The following is a 16697-nucleotide window of genomic DNA, read 5'->3' as shown; positions in this document are numbered from 1 at the left end:
GCAAGCCATCCTACTGTGGTGTGCCTCTGTTGCTTCCCAAACTATCAACTTTATCATCTCTGTTATAAAAAAAAAAAAAAAAACCAAAAAAACCAAAAAAACCCAAAAAAACCAACACCAAAAAATTGCTTAAGCTGTCACCTAGTTTATACTCTGGAGGGCTGGTGAATCTTATGTGACAGTGAAATACTTTAAGCTGTTTGTTTTGCTGACAGGCTGACTTGCTAGTTCATCTCTGATGTTTTTCTAATTTTGTCTCAAAGTCATCATTCTTCCCCATCACTTTGGCAGTATTTTTCCAAGCCACCTGGATGTATATAAACTTACGACCATCCCTGTCAGTCCCTGATCTTTCTTCCCAGGCTAATAGTCTCATTCTGAGATTGAAACTTTAGTTATTGCTAATCCCCAAATTCTTTCAGCAACACTTTTTAAGGAGAAAACACAAAAGCTATTTTTCATCTTGGTGTTTTATTTTTTGTTAATATATGACAAAACAGGTTCATTATCAATCAGACAGGCAGCACGTAGCATTGCTAAACAGAAAAACACTTCCTTAGTCTTGGCCTCTAATGTGCTAGTGAATAAAAAGCTCCTTTTCCTCAAACTGTGTCTGATTTAGATTAACAATATAGTGAAGAGAAGTTTAAAACCTGCTAGGGACTTGGCTTCGGGCAAAAGAAAGGAAGAGCTGGCAGAACTAGAGTTGCACTTTTCCGCTCCTTACTATCAACTTGCAAAGAGAAAGGGCTGAGAAAAAAGGGAAGGTCTTGGCAGTGGGGATTTACAGCTCTTCTGTTTCACCACACACTGGCACATTGACTGCAGTCTGGTACTCTGAGAAGTCTCCTGAAGGCATCCAAGGTATTGGGGTTCTGTTGAAGGAGGGTCTTTTGCTGAAATTTTGATTATAGATCATGAGAGATTCTGGGAGCAAAGGGCAGATATCAAACTGAGGCACTTTGAAGGTCATCCGTTTGGCTGCTTTTTCATAACCCCCATAAGGCATGGCAGTCCTGGCATAGGGGAATACATGGAGTTAGCAAACAGAGCATAGGTAAACAACAGGATTTATAAAATAAATAGTCAAAGTTATCAATATTCTAAATTTTGCTACTGCTGCAATTGACTGGCCAACAAATCCTTCATGAGAACATAGATGTATCCATTGTACATGTACTAAAAATTATGTAAACACACACATATGCTACAGTGCACTTCTTTCATGCTTCTTGCATTAATCTCCATCAAACCATACACCTTTCACACCTGTTACTGTTCTGTATGTGTAGCAGGCAGAGGCTACATTATTGCAGGAATGAGTGGGATGTGGGTTTTATCTTGGTACTGATGTCCTGAAGCTGTGAAGGTGGGTGGCCATATTGTACAGAGAGGCTAACAGAAAATTGTTGCTGCCCTAAAAATATTTGTAAACCTTTCAGTTCTTATCAGTAACAGCAGTAACATCCTGATCTGTATATTAAGTGCTGTGAAGAATGTGGCTGCTGCTCATAAGTACTTTTTCTGACCTCCTCAACTTCAAAGGGTTGCAGTAAAAAAGAGTGGCAAACTACATCTCCTGGTAAAATGGGGAAAGAAAGGCAAATAGGATTAAAGTCCTCTTATCCAACTGCATAGGTTTTCTGTGCATAATCTGAATTAAAAATCTCTAGCTCTTAATGTATTTTGTCTTTGTAGCCTTCCAAACATTTTATCCACTAGAGACTGGGCTAAGCAAAATGACATGCAACTAAAACTTATTTACAGTACACTATGGCTATGGTCAGCATTATTGTGTTTTCTCTTGCTAAATAAACTGCATTGAATATCTAAGAAGACTTACCGGTTAAAAGACTTGTAATGGGGAAAATCAGCTTTAGGGCTGTATGACAGTAAGTCCGTGGAGAACTGACTTTTGTCCTCAGGGCTGATACCCATTGCTCGTTCCCAAGGGGAAATATAAGTTTTAAATATAGTAACTTTTTTGCCTCCTGACTTTCCATCTGTAAACAGAGAAAGGTAAAGCAGTCTAGTTAGATGGCACTCTAACTGCATTGTGCTTCTGTATTGTGCTTCTGAAGTTGAGGCACCAGCTTTATTTCCAGATTCTGTAACTCCTACATCAATACAAGTTTTTATGGTTAGATTTCTGTTTTAAAAGGATGATCATACACTGCTTCTGTCCTTATCCACAAAAGCAGATAGTATCATAGTCTAAGAGCCACTCATCCTGGAATTTGCATTAAAGCATATATTTGAAAGCTTATTTTTCATTCTTTTTTTTTTGGTTTCTTTTATAGAAAGAACCAAAGTCCTCACCTCATCATCTCTTCCACTAACAGAGGGGAAGCTTTATATGAGGAAAGATGCTATATAATTTCTTAATTTACTTTTCTTTGTTTTCTGTCAGAACATAGCAGACATTACCTGGTGTTTTCTTTGCGATTACATGAACAGACATTCATCTTTTCCCTCTTCTGAACTGGGATGTTAAAGACAAGTCTGTCTCAATCACCTCCGGATGGATAAAAGCAGTTTGTAAATATTATGTGGTATCTCACTGGACATTAAAATCCTGTCGGTGACTGGAGCTGTACTTTGTTGTAAAGTCAGACACTTGATTGCTAGAAATTTTAGATTAGCTTCTAGCTGCTTCATTAAGCAAATTAGTTTAGACAAGGGATTTCATTCTGCATTCCTTTCCCCCAGCAGTGTATAATACCACCTTGCTAGTAAGAGCATAAGCTTTGTATTGATATGTAGCACACTTATAATATTTTCATCCTTCATAAACCTCTAAATTTCTGAGCAATGACATCTGCTTAGCTTGATTAGGGCAGATGAGAATAATAGATTAATGGAGAGAGACATTCTGGTGCTTTCATGGTGCTACATTTTGTGTAGAAAACAAATCCTTATGAAGTAAGTGGCAAAGAATGAAGGCTATCATATGAACCTTTCTTCTTTATCACACCTCCTTTATTTCTCATGCTTATTTCAAACCATGCCAAGTCCTGGGGTTTCCTGCTTTCAGAGGATTGCAGACACAAGAACCTCATTTTCATTAAAAAAAAAATAAAAACAACTACTCCCCTCTTTCTTGGTGACGTATTTAAACTAAGCAGTTTACCAGCAAATTGATTGCTAGGGTCAAAACATAAAAGCAGCTGGGATCTGTCTCTGCAGTGAAAGCTATAGGATGATATTAATCCTCCTTCTCCCAGCACACAGGATAACAATGAAGAAAAATCTCCTGTAAGAAGACTATAAGAGTCCATGCAGATTGCTTTTTCACCGGAAATGTAAAAGCTGATTTTGATATAAAATGCACATTATTCCAGAATGTAAATGAAAAAACTTGGATTTCACAAGTCATTCATTTGGTTACTCAAGGCAGTTATTCCTGCTTCCAAAGCAAATACTTTTTTTTTTTTTTAAACCTATAGGGGCTGTTAAAGTTATGGTTTCATCTAATGATTCTTATACTAGGTATTTGTTTCTAGAGATTTCTGGTCAAGTTAAACAAAGGATGAAATCAGGCAAAGACTAAATTGAATTAAAACTACTTTTACTCATAAAGATATTGCCTGACATTGCCTCAGTGGCCCAGTGATGGTTATCTAATAACTTTTATAAATATTGCTGCTCCTTTCTGAAGATTATCTGGAAAGTGTTCTTTTTTTATGTAGAAGCTTTGATTTGAAATCAGGGCTTAGATATTCAAGTCTGATATTCAGATCAGACTACTGGTCTAAAGAGTTAATAGCACTCTCTCCAGCAGTGGTCAGTGGGAAACCCTTGGAAGGAAGGAGTGCCACACTGGCATGGCATAGCTGTGCTGGCCTACTGCTCTATCAGCCTTAGGAGCTCAGCAGATAAGTTTCCTGTCATTTCTGTGGTCCAGTCAAGGAAGGTATTTCTGCCTCCTGCCTTTGGTTGAGCAACATAGAAGCATACAAACAAAACCATCAAGATGAAAGCAGTTCAACTCTTCTAGACTTTATACTGGAACTGTGGAAGAACCCAGGTGTTAGATTAATTTGCTTGTCCTTAAGAGTAGGCTTGGCATGTGGTCTGATAGCTTTAGTTTCTTGCTCTTGCAGCAGGATACTTGCCTTTGCCAGTACCATCGCCTCCTTCTCCACCGCTTCCAGATGATTTCCCTGCATGCTCCTCTTCACCATCTCTGGTGCCTCCTCTGCTTCCAGGCCTAGGAGGGGCACCAGAATGCTGCTGCGTACTGGAGCCGTACTGCCCAGCTGGCATTCCTCCTACCATCCGCCCATGGGCATAGCCTTGAGCATCTTCTCCATAATGCCCTCCTGGTGGGATGAACTTCTGAAAGTGATCCTAGGGGAGGAAAAAATAGTATGGCTGAATCTGTTACAGGACATGGTCTATTCATGTTTGCAGGGTTGGGTCGTGAACTCCTGAGTCTCTGTGATCTGACCAGTTCTGTGTCTCCATTACAAAGCCAGTGGCAGAACTTCATGTGAGTTATTCCCTTTATTCAGTATAGGAGCAGCTGTGTAACAGCAGAAGTGGCAATGGAAGTATACATACCTCAGTCATTTTATGTGATCAGGGTGTTGTTGTCCCTAACAATTATAACTATGAAATAGGAGGGGAAAGGAAATTTAGCTTTTGTCAGAGCAGGTCCAAACAGAGATAACGTTGGCTAACCTGTGAGAAAGCAACCTGGGAAAGAAAAAGGAAGTGTTTTCATGTCAAAACTAACACAATCCCAGCTCGATTACTCTGTGGGAATGAAGTGTTACAGGTCACCTGAACAGCAGGGTATCTGTGACAACATAAAAGCCAGGGAGATGTCTGCCTTTTTCCCTGTTTTCCGTTTATATGAAGGTCTGCCTTGGGAGGAGTATTTAGATGTCGAGCAAAACTGAAGAGATAGCAGCCTGGGAAAACAGAAAATACTTCCTGGAAACCACAAGAGGGAAGTGACAAAAAGGAAGAATTTTGTTCGTAGCAGTATGTGAATCAGCAAACCAAATCTAACAACAGGGTGAGAAAGAAAGTTGTATCCATCAGTAAAATTAAGCTGTTCTTATTTTGCAGACCATTCACTCTCTCTTGTCTAGGCTAGAAGGGACAATCTCTGCAGTATGTAGTAAAAGAGCAAACAATCCATGCAGGATTTATAGACCTTGTGGTATATACTTTGGTGCAATATCCTGTCTTTGCACACAGAAAAATTTGTGGAATATAAACTGATACAGTATGTTCAGAAAAATATTTTACATATTGGTATTGACATCAAAACTTGACTCCTGTCAGACTTAAAAAGGTATCTCTTGTGTAGTACAGCCCACACAGCTATATAATACAAGTAACCTGGGTTATATATCACATATAGTCTTTCCTGTTGAACTAGGAAATTGGCTATTAAATGCACAAAGATGCAACAAATACACTTGAATGACATTGAATGAATCTGTGGTTCCTCATGCTGCGATTCTACCTGTATAAATTAATCTCAAGCAGCCTCAGAGATGGCTCTCAGAGGGTTAAGGCTTTCTCAGGGCTCTTACACCTAGCACAGTTTAGCAAAAAGAAGCTTTCCAGGCTGTAAACAGGCTTCCAAGGCCAGCTGTTCAGTCAGCTAAAAATAGTCGAGAAGTGAAAACCCCACAAGGCTCAAGGCAGAATTAGCTAACCCTCTGCTCCCTGTGTCTCCCACAACAGTGTCCAGGGTTTCACAGCAGGTCACCAGGCTGCAACCCAGGCAGGCAGCCAGCTGCAGGCTGAAGTGGCAGAGCTGGTGCCCCCAGGGCCTTTAGGGACTGTCTGTCCTTCTCCTAGCTGCAGGGAATTCCCTTTTTAGGAACAGAGGAGGTAATGTTCCCGCGAATGTCAGGAAGCACTGTGTGGGGAGAGGATTGTGAGCATTAAACTGCACACAGGAGCTAGCGGGGCAATCTGCTCAATTATGCATGGCAGCTATGTAGCTGCAAAAAGGCAAACTGAAAAAGGGAATTTTGAGGGTTAGGGGTCAGAATGAGGTTATTTTCAAAATGTTAATATATATGCAAGGGTAATGCTTCTAATGATTTGCTCACTACTTTCAAAATATAATTTGTATCTGTTTTCCTTCAAGTTTTACCCATGCTGTGTGCCTATTCTGAGAATTAAATGCTTATTTCTCTTACATGCTTCTCCTGCAACAGAAAAAAAAGTCACAAAGCATCAGCATAACATGAGCTGCAGTAAAAAGGGCTGTTTTGTTTCTGCTCACAGCAGTATTTGATGTGACTAGGGAGGGGCATCATTGTCATCTGGTGTTATTTTAAATTGCAGTATTATCACTATGTAGGAATGAAGTTTCTCTGAAACAGAAGGTCTGTCTCAGGAAAGCCACTCCTAAATCTTATTTAGCTGCAAATTAAATTAGCTTGATTTGCCTTAAGCTAGTTCATGATTCTTCATGGGTCTGCTGGGAAAACATCTGATCTGCTTAAAGTAGGCAACTCCATTCAGATAGGAAAGACATGCAACACCCCAGTCTACTCACTAGAACAAAAATATACTTTTCTTTAGTTTTGGCCACCACAATTGTTTGTCTTAGCTCAAATTAACATGAGGCAAAGGGGAATAGATCTTTTTGAAAGATTTTCCAAGACAGTGGAGCTCAGGAATGACAGCCTCAAGCAGGAGTCTCAACATAGTCAAAGCTGCGTAGGTACAGCTTTGTCCCCAGTACAGGGATCCCACCTCTGGTCAGGGTTTTAAAGTGGAGTTTTAGAGCTCACACTTGAGGAGAATGCATGTCTTGGGACACTGCTAATACCATGTGGAACTTTTACATATATGCATATTCACATTAGAAAACCAGCCTCTCTTGATTGACTGTGTTGGTGGGAGTTCCAGGAGGGAAGTCCAGGAATGTTAATTGAGATGGCTGGCAGCCTTCTCCTGTTGGATCTGGGGACAGATCACACAGCTCCTCCTGTCTGTGCATTGTTGGAGGATGTGAGTATTATCAGTCCCTGGACATCCCTAAATCCACTCTAATAAGAGAACATTTGTTGCAAGTTCACGTGGTGGGTCCCCTGGGTTGGCTAAACAAATTGGGCTCACGTCTTTGAAGTCCTTAGTGCTAGCAAGTGCCTACTCCTGCAGGCTGAGTGCTTAGATGGACAAATTCTGAATTCTCTAGAGCATGTGCCTAATAAAAACCAGATAATGAAAGATGATCCACCTAATGGAGCTGAGATCTCTATGTATCTCAAGGCCCTGACGTCACTGCAGGCAGTCCCCAGGAGAGACACTGTGTGCTCCCTTTCAGCTCCTTGCAGTGTCCTAAAGAAAATGATTGAGGCCACCAAATGTGTTTCTATTTCCACCTCACTGATAAAGAGCTCCCCAAATATTTGATGCCTATGTAGTTACTAACACTTCTGAAGTTACTGGACTGTGTTGTCTCTGGGCAGCCACTCAAATGCTCCTTAATGGTGGGATGGGAGATTTAAAATTCAGACTTGGAGAGTCTCATAGACTGTCTGCTGTTTTTATCAAAGCGTGGGCCTCAGTCCTTCATTTGGAATTGCATAGCCTTAAACCTATGACTCACTTTTTTAAAAAGGATGAAAAAAGAAGCTGTTGAAGAATCTTTCACTATTATTTTTTAAACTTGTTACCCCAACAGGCACAGCAGGTTGAGCTCCTGCATTCTATGTCCAGGTCCATTTCTGACTTGCTGTTTCATCTTAGGCAAAATAATTTTTGCCTCTGTGCCTGAATTTACCCATCTAAATAACAGGAATTTTTATCTAATGCTACCCAAAATTAGATATATCTTATTTGTATATTTTATATCATCTTCGCCACATTTTCTTTGTGGATGAAAGAAACTGTGTTTCAGAATTTTGGTCCAGAGTTTTCTCATAGTGGTCCAACAAATTGCTGTGGAAAATAAAAGGGATTTTTTTTTTTCTGTTACTCTGCTTTTCCCATACCAGTCACTTCTTGAATAAGAATGCATCAGACTCCATGTTCACTCTTACACAGCTTTGGGTATAATGGGACCTCTAAGTCTTCTGCACCAATCCAGCTCCAGTGCAGCAAGGCTCATTTTGTTAAACAAGTTACAATCTCACCTGGCTTGCTCCACTTAGGTAATAACCTGAGACTTGTATCTTAGCCTGTAATTATCCTGTAATGTTTGATCAAGAGGTTTAACATTCCATGCAGATCAGAACTCCTAGAAAAAAATATATTCCTAACATTTCCCCTTTAACCTTACCTCCACTGATCTTGATTTGCATTCATCTAAACACATTAAGGGGCATTCAGAGCCATCAGTGCATGCCTCTGTAATAAACCAACCAGCTGCGTATTAATATCTTTGTTTCTCCATCATTGTTTTCCTTCAGACACTGTAACATGCCTGGCTATTTATCATGGAAAATCTCTGAGGCAGGTTGAGTGTGTACTGCTGTCTGCTGTGAAGCATCACTTTTAGTTTGTAACATAATCACTTCCATTTTCTTCCTGCTATTTCTGCCTGCTCTGAGTTCTTGTTCAGCACCAAAAAGAGTACTAGCTCCTACCATTATCCAGAAGAGCACTATTCCAAATCTTTTGACTTCTTAGATTTTGTTCCACCGTTGGCATCAGCTTAAAAGAGACCTCTTGACCTGAAGTCCAGCAGAAATTGTCAACACATCTGTTTGTTTACATACAAGCTTTGCCATGATTGGAAGCTGCATTTATTATATAACTTGTGGATGAGTGTAAGAAACAACCAAGGTGGGGCTTTTGGTTGTGGGTCAGTGTGGTTTTTGAGGTACTACTGCTCATAATTGTCTATTTCAATATTGGTTTTTGTTTTAAGATCTGATAATAAGACATAAAAAGGAGAGAGAAAAATTAAGGTCTTCTACATATAACCCAAATCAAGCCACAGGTTTTGACTAGCAGAAGGACTATATTTAAGGATTCTTACTGGAAGAAAACAGTGATGGCAACATCCGAGACACATAACTATGGCTTTGTTTTCTGTTTCCCCTTAATGCCCAGCAGCGAAGTGTCATCATCTGTTTGATGACAGCAAGGTCTTACACTGAGATTCAAAAGCAGAGGTGGGACCTCAAAAGAAGTTAGGGCAATAATGAGTGAGGTTGGAGGGCTAAGAAATATTGTTTCACATGATCTTAATGTGTTTGAGACCAAACACATTTAGCATTATGAAGGAAAGGTCTGTGACCTGCTGATCTATTAACTGCTGAACCGTGAAGTGGGATTTAGGAGATCCAAAGGCAAGACTGAGACCCTGTCTGTGGTTTTGGGTGACTCATTAATCTACCCCATGGTTCATTTTCACCATTAAAAAATAAATGTAGTGATTTCCCTCATTCTCTAGTTGGTCAGATGATACAGCAATAGAGCACATAGCAAGACAGGGTTTCATCATGGTCTTTAGTCAGTAATGAATTATATCTTGTAGCTCCACAATGACGTGAAAATATCCTCTGAGACAAGGAGAGAATCCACAGTTCCTGTGGATGGCATAGCCTGGGGTGAGGAAAAACCATCCTACATATGGTTTACTGGACAGGGTTCAGAAGAACCCAGCTTTTCCAGCACAGCAGCAAACAAGGAGGATGTTGCCCAAATTCTCCCTGTTTGGCAGGATATTGGTGTCAAACTCATCCCTCTCTAAAACCTTCCTCTTATACTGTATATTTGCAAGCAGAGAGAGTCACAGTATTGGAAACAGCTCCATAGTAGGTAGTGCATTTCATTTTGCTCATGTTGGGAATGGTCAGTCCTTTTGACTGAGGGTTTTGCCTTTAACTGGATGTGGAGAGCTGCAGCAGTGACAGACAGTTTTCACTTTTGCATGGAGCTGTCTGACATTCATGTACACACAATAGATATGTTTCCTCTGCTACAAGTAGGGAGAGTGATCTGATTGTCCAGTGTGGATTTTTGGCTGGTGGAAAAGGAGGAGGAGAGAAGCAGAAGGGTGGGTCAATGACACATGACTGCTGAGATCTTCTCCCTTGTGTGGAAGGTTTATGGCTACAGTACAGGCTATTCTGGAACCCCTTATATGGTTTGGATTTATTTTTAATAACCTTTCACTTTGAGTGTGTTTTATATTACATTATCTTGCTGGTAAACTTCTTTTGTGGGAAAGAAACAATACATACTCCATCCCAGACCTGCCTTGCCCTGCTTTCTTCAGTGTGTTCTGAGAATATTTTAAGACAGGACAGTTAAGAAATCTATGATATAAAAGCAGAAAACACACCACCTGCTTCAAATGTCTTCTCTGTCCCACAACCTCAAAGACACAATAACTTATTTGGGATGGGGAGCAAAGGACATGGAAGTTAATTGTGAGGAGGAAGTAACTGAGTGTAGCAGTAGTACTTCTTACTCTGCCACTATCTTCTTCACAGTTATCTTTTGTTTAAGCTTTCTTTTCTGCATCTGCCTTTGAGCAGATAGAGGAGCAAGAAAAGAAAGGAAAAGAAAGCGAAACAGATACTGCAATTAAAAGGGCTTTTTTGATGGAAGTTATTTGGTGCTAAGGTCAGGCTCTGTCCTGATGGTTTGGAAGATAACAGGCTACAGATCTGTTGCCTTTACCTGCTCAAGAGCACCCAGCTCACTGAGACAATGACTCAGTTGCTGCAATTGCTCAGCTTTTCTTAAAAGTCTGACTGCAGCAAGGCTGCTTACTCGTGCTGCCTGCAGTGGTGACAATAGCTACCTGCAAGGGCAACTATTGGATCAACCAGCGAGCGCATGGAGCAGACAGAAAACCTGTAACAATTACGTTTTGATCTTGCTAAACTGACCCCAAGCAAGGGCTGTAGGGCAGACCAAAGTCTTCCTGCACTGACCAATGGAGTTTTGTTATCTGTACCATGGATGTGGAGGGAAGACTTGTAGGCAAATCACGGAGGATTTTAAACAGAATGCCAGCTGCCGTTTGGAGACCATGCCATGGTTCTCATACAGCAAAGCCATAAAGAAAATCCTAGGCTTTTTAGAGTATTTTCTAACCCCCAGCTACACTTCTCCATGGCACAGGATCTTAATAGTTATGCTAAAAGATCTTGGGAGCAGATGTGTTCTTACAAAAGAGAGAGAAAGATTCACTACAGAAAGGGTGTGGACTGAAGGTCAGGCACAGATGAATAAACAAAGTAGGAAAAGCAGCTAACAAAAGAGAAGCAACTGTCATCAGCATTTGTAATGCCAGTCATAGAGTGACTGTGCATGTCCAGTCTTGGATCAGTTTGTCACAACTTATTTGTTTTGGATTGTTCTGATTGGACATTCTTTAATGACACCCTGAAAATTTTTGAGACTTTGGACTTTAGCCTTTTTATTCCATCAGTTTATTATTTTCTCACTCCTCACTGCACCAGATTCTCACATATGAACTTGGCCCTCATATGTTTTAATATGTCTGAAATTACTGAGTATTTATAAAAACAGAATGCATTTCTCTAGGATATTTATCTGTGGAGTCTGAAGTTCAACATACCATTCATTCTCACATTCTTTCTAGGAGATAATTCTCTGAAGAAATGAACTGCCTAAGGCACAAAGAGATGACGAGACTGCCCAAAGTTTAACATCATAAGATATGCTTGCTCTATCTCTGGTCTGTCATCCCTCATCTGTAATTTTACTGTTGTAATTTTATTTATTTTTTTTTAGTTAGGCATCTTTCTGCATTCTGTCATTTTTAGAAGTGAACCACAGGTATTTTCTTATTGCTGCTTTTCAAAGCATCAGAGTACTAAAAGATAGTGTGTTTTTGTTTGGCAAAACATTTTCTTCTGCTTAACTTTTATTGTTTTCCTTGAGTCTCCTTGGACTGGAAAATACATTCCATAAAGGGATGTCACCAAACCAACTCTGAAGAACATCAGAAGGTGAGGTGGTATATTCAAATGCACATAAACCTTAAACATTTTATATGTGTTTTACTGAATGCTGATAATCATGTTAATAGAGAGTTTAATTTAAAAAAGTTTAGGTGTCTTCAAAAAACTTTAGACCTGCAACTGGCTGTAGAAAGAAGTTTAAATAACAGTACTAATGCAGGGGAAAGGGAAAAGAAAATGAATGTCTGTATTTATGTACCATATCTGAAAAGAAAATGTTTTAGAAGAGGACAAACAGCTTCTAGCAAATTAACTGAAAATATTTCAGAGTCAGGTTAGAAGTTTCACTTGTGGAACTTGCAGATATTAGCAGAGGACTCTGTCCAGCAGAAAGCATAAAAATATCTTAGACTAAAAATAGAACTGAATCTACTGGAGCTCGAGTCAGACCTGGATGGATCATTGCCATAATGCAAAGAAGAAATGGAATGGATACAAAACCAATTAGCCCTGCCCTGAGGTCTGAACACCTGCCAAACATGCAGCCTTCCTTCATCACTCAGTACTGAATTTTGTCATGCTTCTATATGTGTGATACCAAATATTTTCCAGAGGAAACTAATGCTGCTGCCAAAAGGAAATAAAACTTGAGTATTTATGTAATTTGGTTTTCTCCCTTCACTTGTTTGCTAGTAGACGTTCCCCTACCCCCCACCCACATACATTAAAATAGAAGAGAGCTTGGGCACACTCCATTCCTTCTTTCCCTGAGTGTATGGAGTAGCATTTTAGTCTTAATCTTCAGCTTACCACAGAATTGTCGGTGAAGGCATCAGGGTTATTCTCATAAATGAACTTCTCCACTCTCAGCTGACGTAATTTGAACATCTTGGATCCTTTGTTAGTGAGGAGAGAAAGCTCTTCTAGCATCACATCTCTGGGGATGCTGATCTTCTTCCCCAGGTTCAGCTTGGACACCTCTTGTGGCATAGCTACAAAACACATACAATGGGACACTTCAGAAAGTACTCTGGTCCATGTCTTTTGTCTATTGCTTCCTAGCACCAGTAGTGACTTCAAAGCACCCAAATTATCTTCTAAATTAAGATTTTAGGAAATTATCTATGCATCAAGTTTTTACATTGATGACACTTTGGATATAGATGTTTGGGATTTACTCTGGATTGCAATCAAAGCAAATCTGCAGAGAAAAGTTGCAGAGGGGTGGAACTAGATGGGTGTCTCCCACATCTGAAGCATTTCAGTCAGTGCAGTAGGATTTCTTGGTACTGCCTCAAATGACTACTTTTCCAAACCTCTAAAACCTTCCTCATTCTGTCAGAAGTAAAGGAAAGGACATCACAGCTATTTAAAAGTTACCCTACCCAATACACATGTATTCTTTAGAAAGAAAAATGTTTCAGGCTATATTCTTCTTGCTCTATTAATTTCTCTGACTTTGTCTTTTTCACCTAATGAGTGCTGGCATCAAAGAAACTCTTTTACACAGTGAGAAAACAAGTATGAGACAAAGGTTACAAGAGAGAGAACAACATAGAATATATCTAGGCACTGTAGTATTGACACCTGTAAAAGATCATGTTTCTGTCCATTTACACTGGTGTGCATCCAAATTAGTGCTGCAGGAGTACAAGTTTACAGTGTGCAATCTAGGTCGACTTTTGACCTGGGTGTGTGCAATGCTTTTCAGCTGTAAGATAGAAAAGGTGATGTGGTTGAAGGCTGGGCTTCAGTAAAATTTCTGGTTCTGCCTCCTGGTATGTTCACTGCATGTTTTGCTTTGGGAGTTCAGTCAGACAAGGTGATATTCTAAAGGCCAAAATTCAGGTTGAAATCCAAACAATTCTTACATGTGCAGTTTTGCATATCTTACCTTCATGTGTCAGCTTCCCAATGAGTTTAGTGGATTTTTTCCTTTTAACAGGAGCAGGAGTCCCTGCAAGGGGCATTCCCACAAAGGGTTCTCTGCTTTGCTCTAAACACACAAGGAAATGGAGAATGAAACACTGGAAATGTATTTCTTGCCTCTCTTTTACTTGCCATCTATAGGTAAAAGATACACAGCCTTCATTTCACACATAGGTTCTTTTCTATCCCTTCCCCATGATGAAGCTAGTGGGAGGTATCATCCCATCAGCAGGCCATTCTGGGGTTTTCTGGAGACTCAGAATTCTGACAAAATATGGTAGAAGATTCCAGCAGAAGCATTGCCAAGGTGCTGCAAAGCACTCTTTTCCAAAAGAGGCAATTTAATTGCAACAAGGCAGTTTCCCAGAATCCACATGTGCTGCAGGGATACTCTGTTATCATCTTGTGCTGCAGTAACAGGATGTCACTTTGAAAATTTGCTCTATGATACAATGTTATAACAACAAGCAGTTATCATTAGATTGTAATACATATTTTTGGATAAAGATTTCAGGTCTGTCCATGAGTTATTTGGAGCACTTTGCATCATGTGTGATTTTGGTTTGGGTATTTAGATAGTCCTTTTAGAATTAGAATAAGTATTCAGAAAGTCTGGAAACGTTTGGAAGGGAAAAAAAAAACAAAACAAAAAAAACCTAAGCAAAATTCCAAGTAGTTCTGTCTTTTATGACTGCTACTGTTTTGTTACAGAAAGGCTGGAGGAGAAAGGCATGGGAAAACCTGTTAAAGTTGTTAACCCAATTTGTTTGAAGTCACTTGCATCTGTATCTTATATGTTGATCTTATACCATACCATTTTGGAGGGGGAAAGAGAAGAAGAGGGACATTTTTCTGGTACAGTGTTCCCCATCTTTTTCCCCATATAGGATGAGAGATCTGAACTGCAAAGCCAGGGAAAATCACAAGTAATCTCAGCAATTCCATTTCAGGCATCTTCTGAGAATCCTTCTTAGGGGTTATTACACATGATGTAAGTAGAGCAAATGTCTTGCCTTCACTTCAGCACTATCCATGCACAAGCAACAGCATATAGGGGACAGATCCCCACCAAATACAGTGCAATACATTATAAAGAAAAATGGGAAAAGACCCATTAGCTTCAGCAGCAGCAATAACTAACCACCTCTGTCCTTGTGATTCTTTGTACTTGCTTAAGATTTCAGAAATTAAAAACTTTGAATTAGGAGTTATATTTTAAAACTAGCAAGCAACCAACTGTAACTAGGAGTTTATATACTACCCTTCTGATCAAGACATTCTTATCTCCTGTGTATTCTGAAGTATCATTTCACCATTAGTTCTTTTGCAACATGGTTTTTATCTGATTGAGTGATGATAACTGTTTAAAGAAGCCAAGCCACAGCAAAGCAGTGCCAATCACATTGGCATATACTCCCTTGGATTAGTTTTTCTTTCAGATTTGCAAGCTTTTCCTTTTCCTTTTTCTGAGATGCTGCCTGTGGAGTTCACATCATAAACGAGCCCATCCTGGGGTATTCCCAAAGCAAGTGTGAGCAGGTGCAGCCGTGACGCACACGCTGCACATTCTCTTCAAGCAGCCAGACATCTGCTTGGCTGTATAAAAGAAGCAGGCCCTGCTTGACAGGAAAGGGGCAATGCTGCCAGGAGACAGCAGAGGTGAGAGGTTATGGCCCATCTGATGGGTCCTAAAATTGGCAAAACAGAGAGAAATAATCTGTTTGCCACAAACATGGATTCCCTGGGCCAAGGCAGAAAGGGACAGCCATGGTGGGGAGCTGTGCTCCTCACACTAATTCCCAAGAAGCGATGAGGACAAGTGCATCCCATTCTGCTGTCCTTCTTTACTAATCCAGCAGGACTGATGATTGAAAAACCCACTGCATGCAATTGGTCTAGCATAAGGAAAGGGACAGCAGTCTCTCACTATGGACAGGGTCCAGAGTTACACCATTCTACTTCTCTCTCAGCCCTCCCAGAAGCTGCTGGAGCCTGACCCCATCCTCCTCACTATCTCATACATAAAGTCAGGGCTTTTGTCCCTCAGCTCTGTCACCTGGTTCAACTTCTCTGTCTTTTTGTGCATTGATCTTTGCAGCAGTCATTGGTGCTGCAAGCCAAACCAGTCTTTACTTCTCCAGCACCTGCACTATTTTGCTGCCCAGTCAACTCACCTCAGGCTTGCAGTGCCAGGCTCAGACCAGCTCACACACCTGCCCCAGAGCTCAGCAGTGGCTGCTCCCTCCCAGCCTGTCTCTGGGTGCTGCCTGGGGAGGCTTGTCCAGCAGCCCCACTCTCCCAGGGTGCCTGGGTGCAGGGAAGCTCTGCCCAGCACAAAGTGCTGATGCAAAGTGCTGTGAATTTGACTCCTGAAGGCTGCTCACACAGGCATCCTGTGGTTATTAATAGCCAAAGGCCCAGAGGGCAGAGTCTCAGATAGCACTGCTGCCATCCCTGAGGAGAGGGGAAAATAAAAGGTTGCACCTCAGGTCTCCTGCAGTCACTGTCTCAATGTCCAGGAAGACCAGGCACTCCATAGGTGGCTCACTTCTTCCTCTTGGTTCAAATAAACATGCAGCTCCTCTTCTTCCTTCTATTGCTTTTTGATGAAATTGATAAAACCTTCTCAATATCCTGTTTGTCAGTAATGCCTCAAAAGCTCTTGGGTCTTGCTCTGTTTTACACCCTCCTTCTGCCCCTTCTTAATTATTCATCTCAGTGTCCTCTAGGCTGTCATACATATTTCCTAAAATGCTTCAGAAAATACAGAAGCAAAATAATGGTATGCATGAAACAAGTAGTAGGAAAAACCAAAGTCTGGAAAGCTATTTACAGAATTCTAGGAAGTAGATATTTCGTATGTATGGGAAACCCAACTGAATCAAGGAGCAAGGAAATTAA

At 40.5% G+C, this 16697-nt stretch overlaps 1 protein-coding gene across 2 annotated transcripts; it reads right to left on the bottom strand.

Moving 5' to 3' along the window:
- Window positions 1–452: 452 nt before the first annotated feature.
- MYOZ1 (myozenin 1) lies at window positions 453–16144 on the bottom strand. 2 transcript variants are annotated; one of them, XM_015632401.2, is made up of 6 exons: window positions 15971–16144; window positions 13762–13863; window positions 12678–12859; window positions 4116–4350; window positions 1844–2003; window positions 453–1016 (listed from the first exon to the last, which is right to left on the bottom strand). In XM_015632401.2, the coding sequence occupies exons 2-6, from the start codon at window positions 13835–13837 to the stop codon at window positions 785–787; spliced, it is 885 nt and encodes a 294-aa protein (XP_015487887.1). In that variant the 5' UTR covers window positions 13838–13863; window positions 15971–16144; the 3' UTR covers window positions 453–784. The 2 variants fall into 2 exon arrangements, with proteins under 2 accessions (XP_015487887.1, XP_015487888.1); XM_015632402.2 differs by lacking the exon at window positions 13762–13863 and having other exon boundaries at window positions 15971–16143.
- Window positions 16145–16697: the final 553 nt, after the last annotated feature.

This window comes from Parus major, chromosome 6 (genome assembly GCF_001522545.3).
Source record: "Parus major isolate Abel chromosome 6, Parus_major1.1, whole genome shotgun sequence".
NCBI classification, from domain to species: domain Eukaryota; kingdom Metazoa; phylum Chordata; class Aves; order Passeriformes; family Paridae; genus Parus; species Parus major.
The sequence above is the reverse complement of the archived record's forward strand: the minus strand, read 5'-3'. Positions and strand labels throughout refer to the sequence as shown.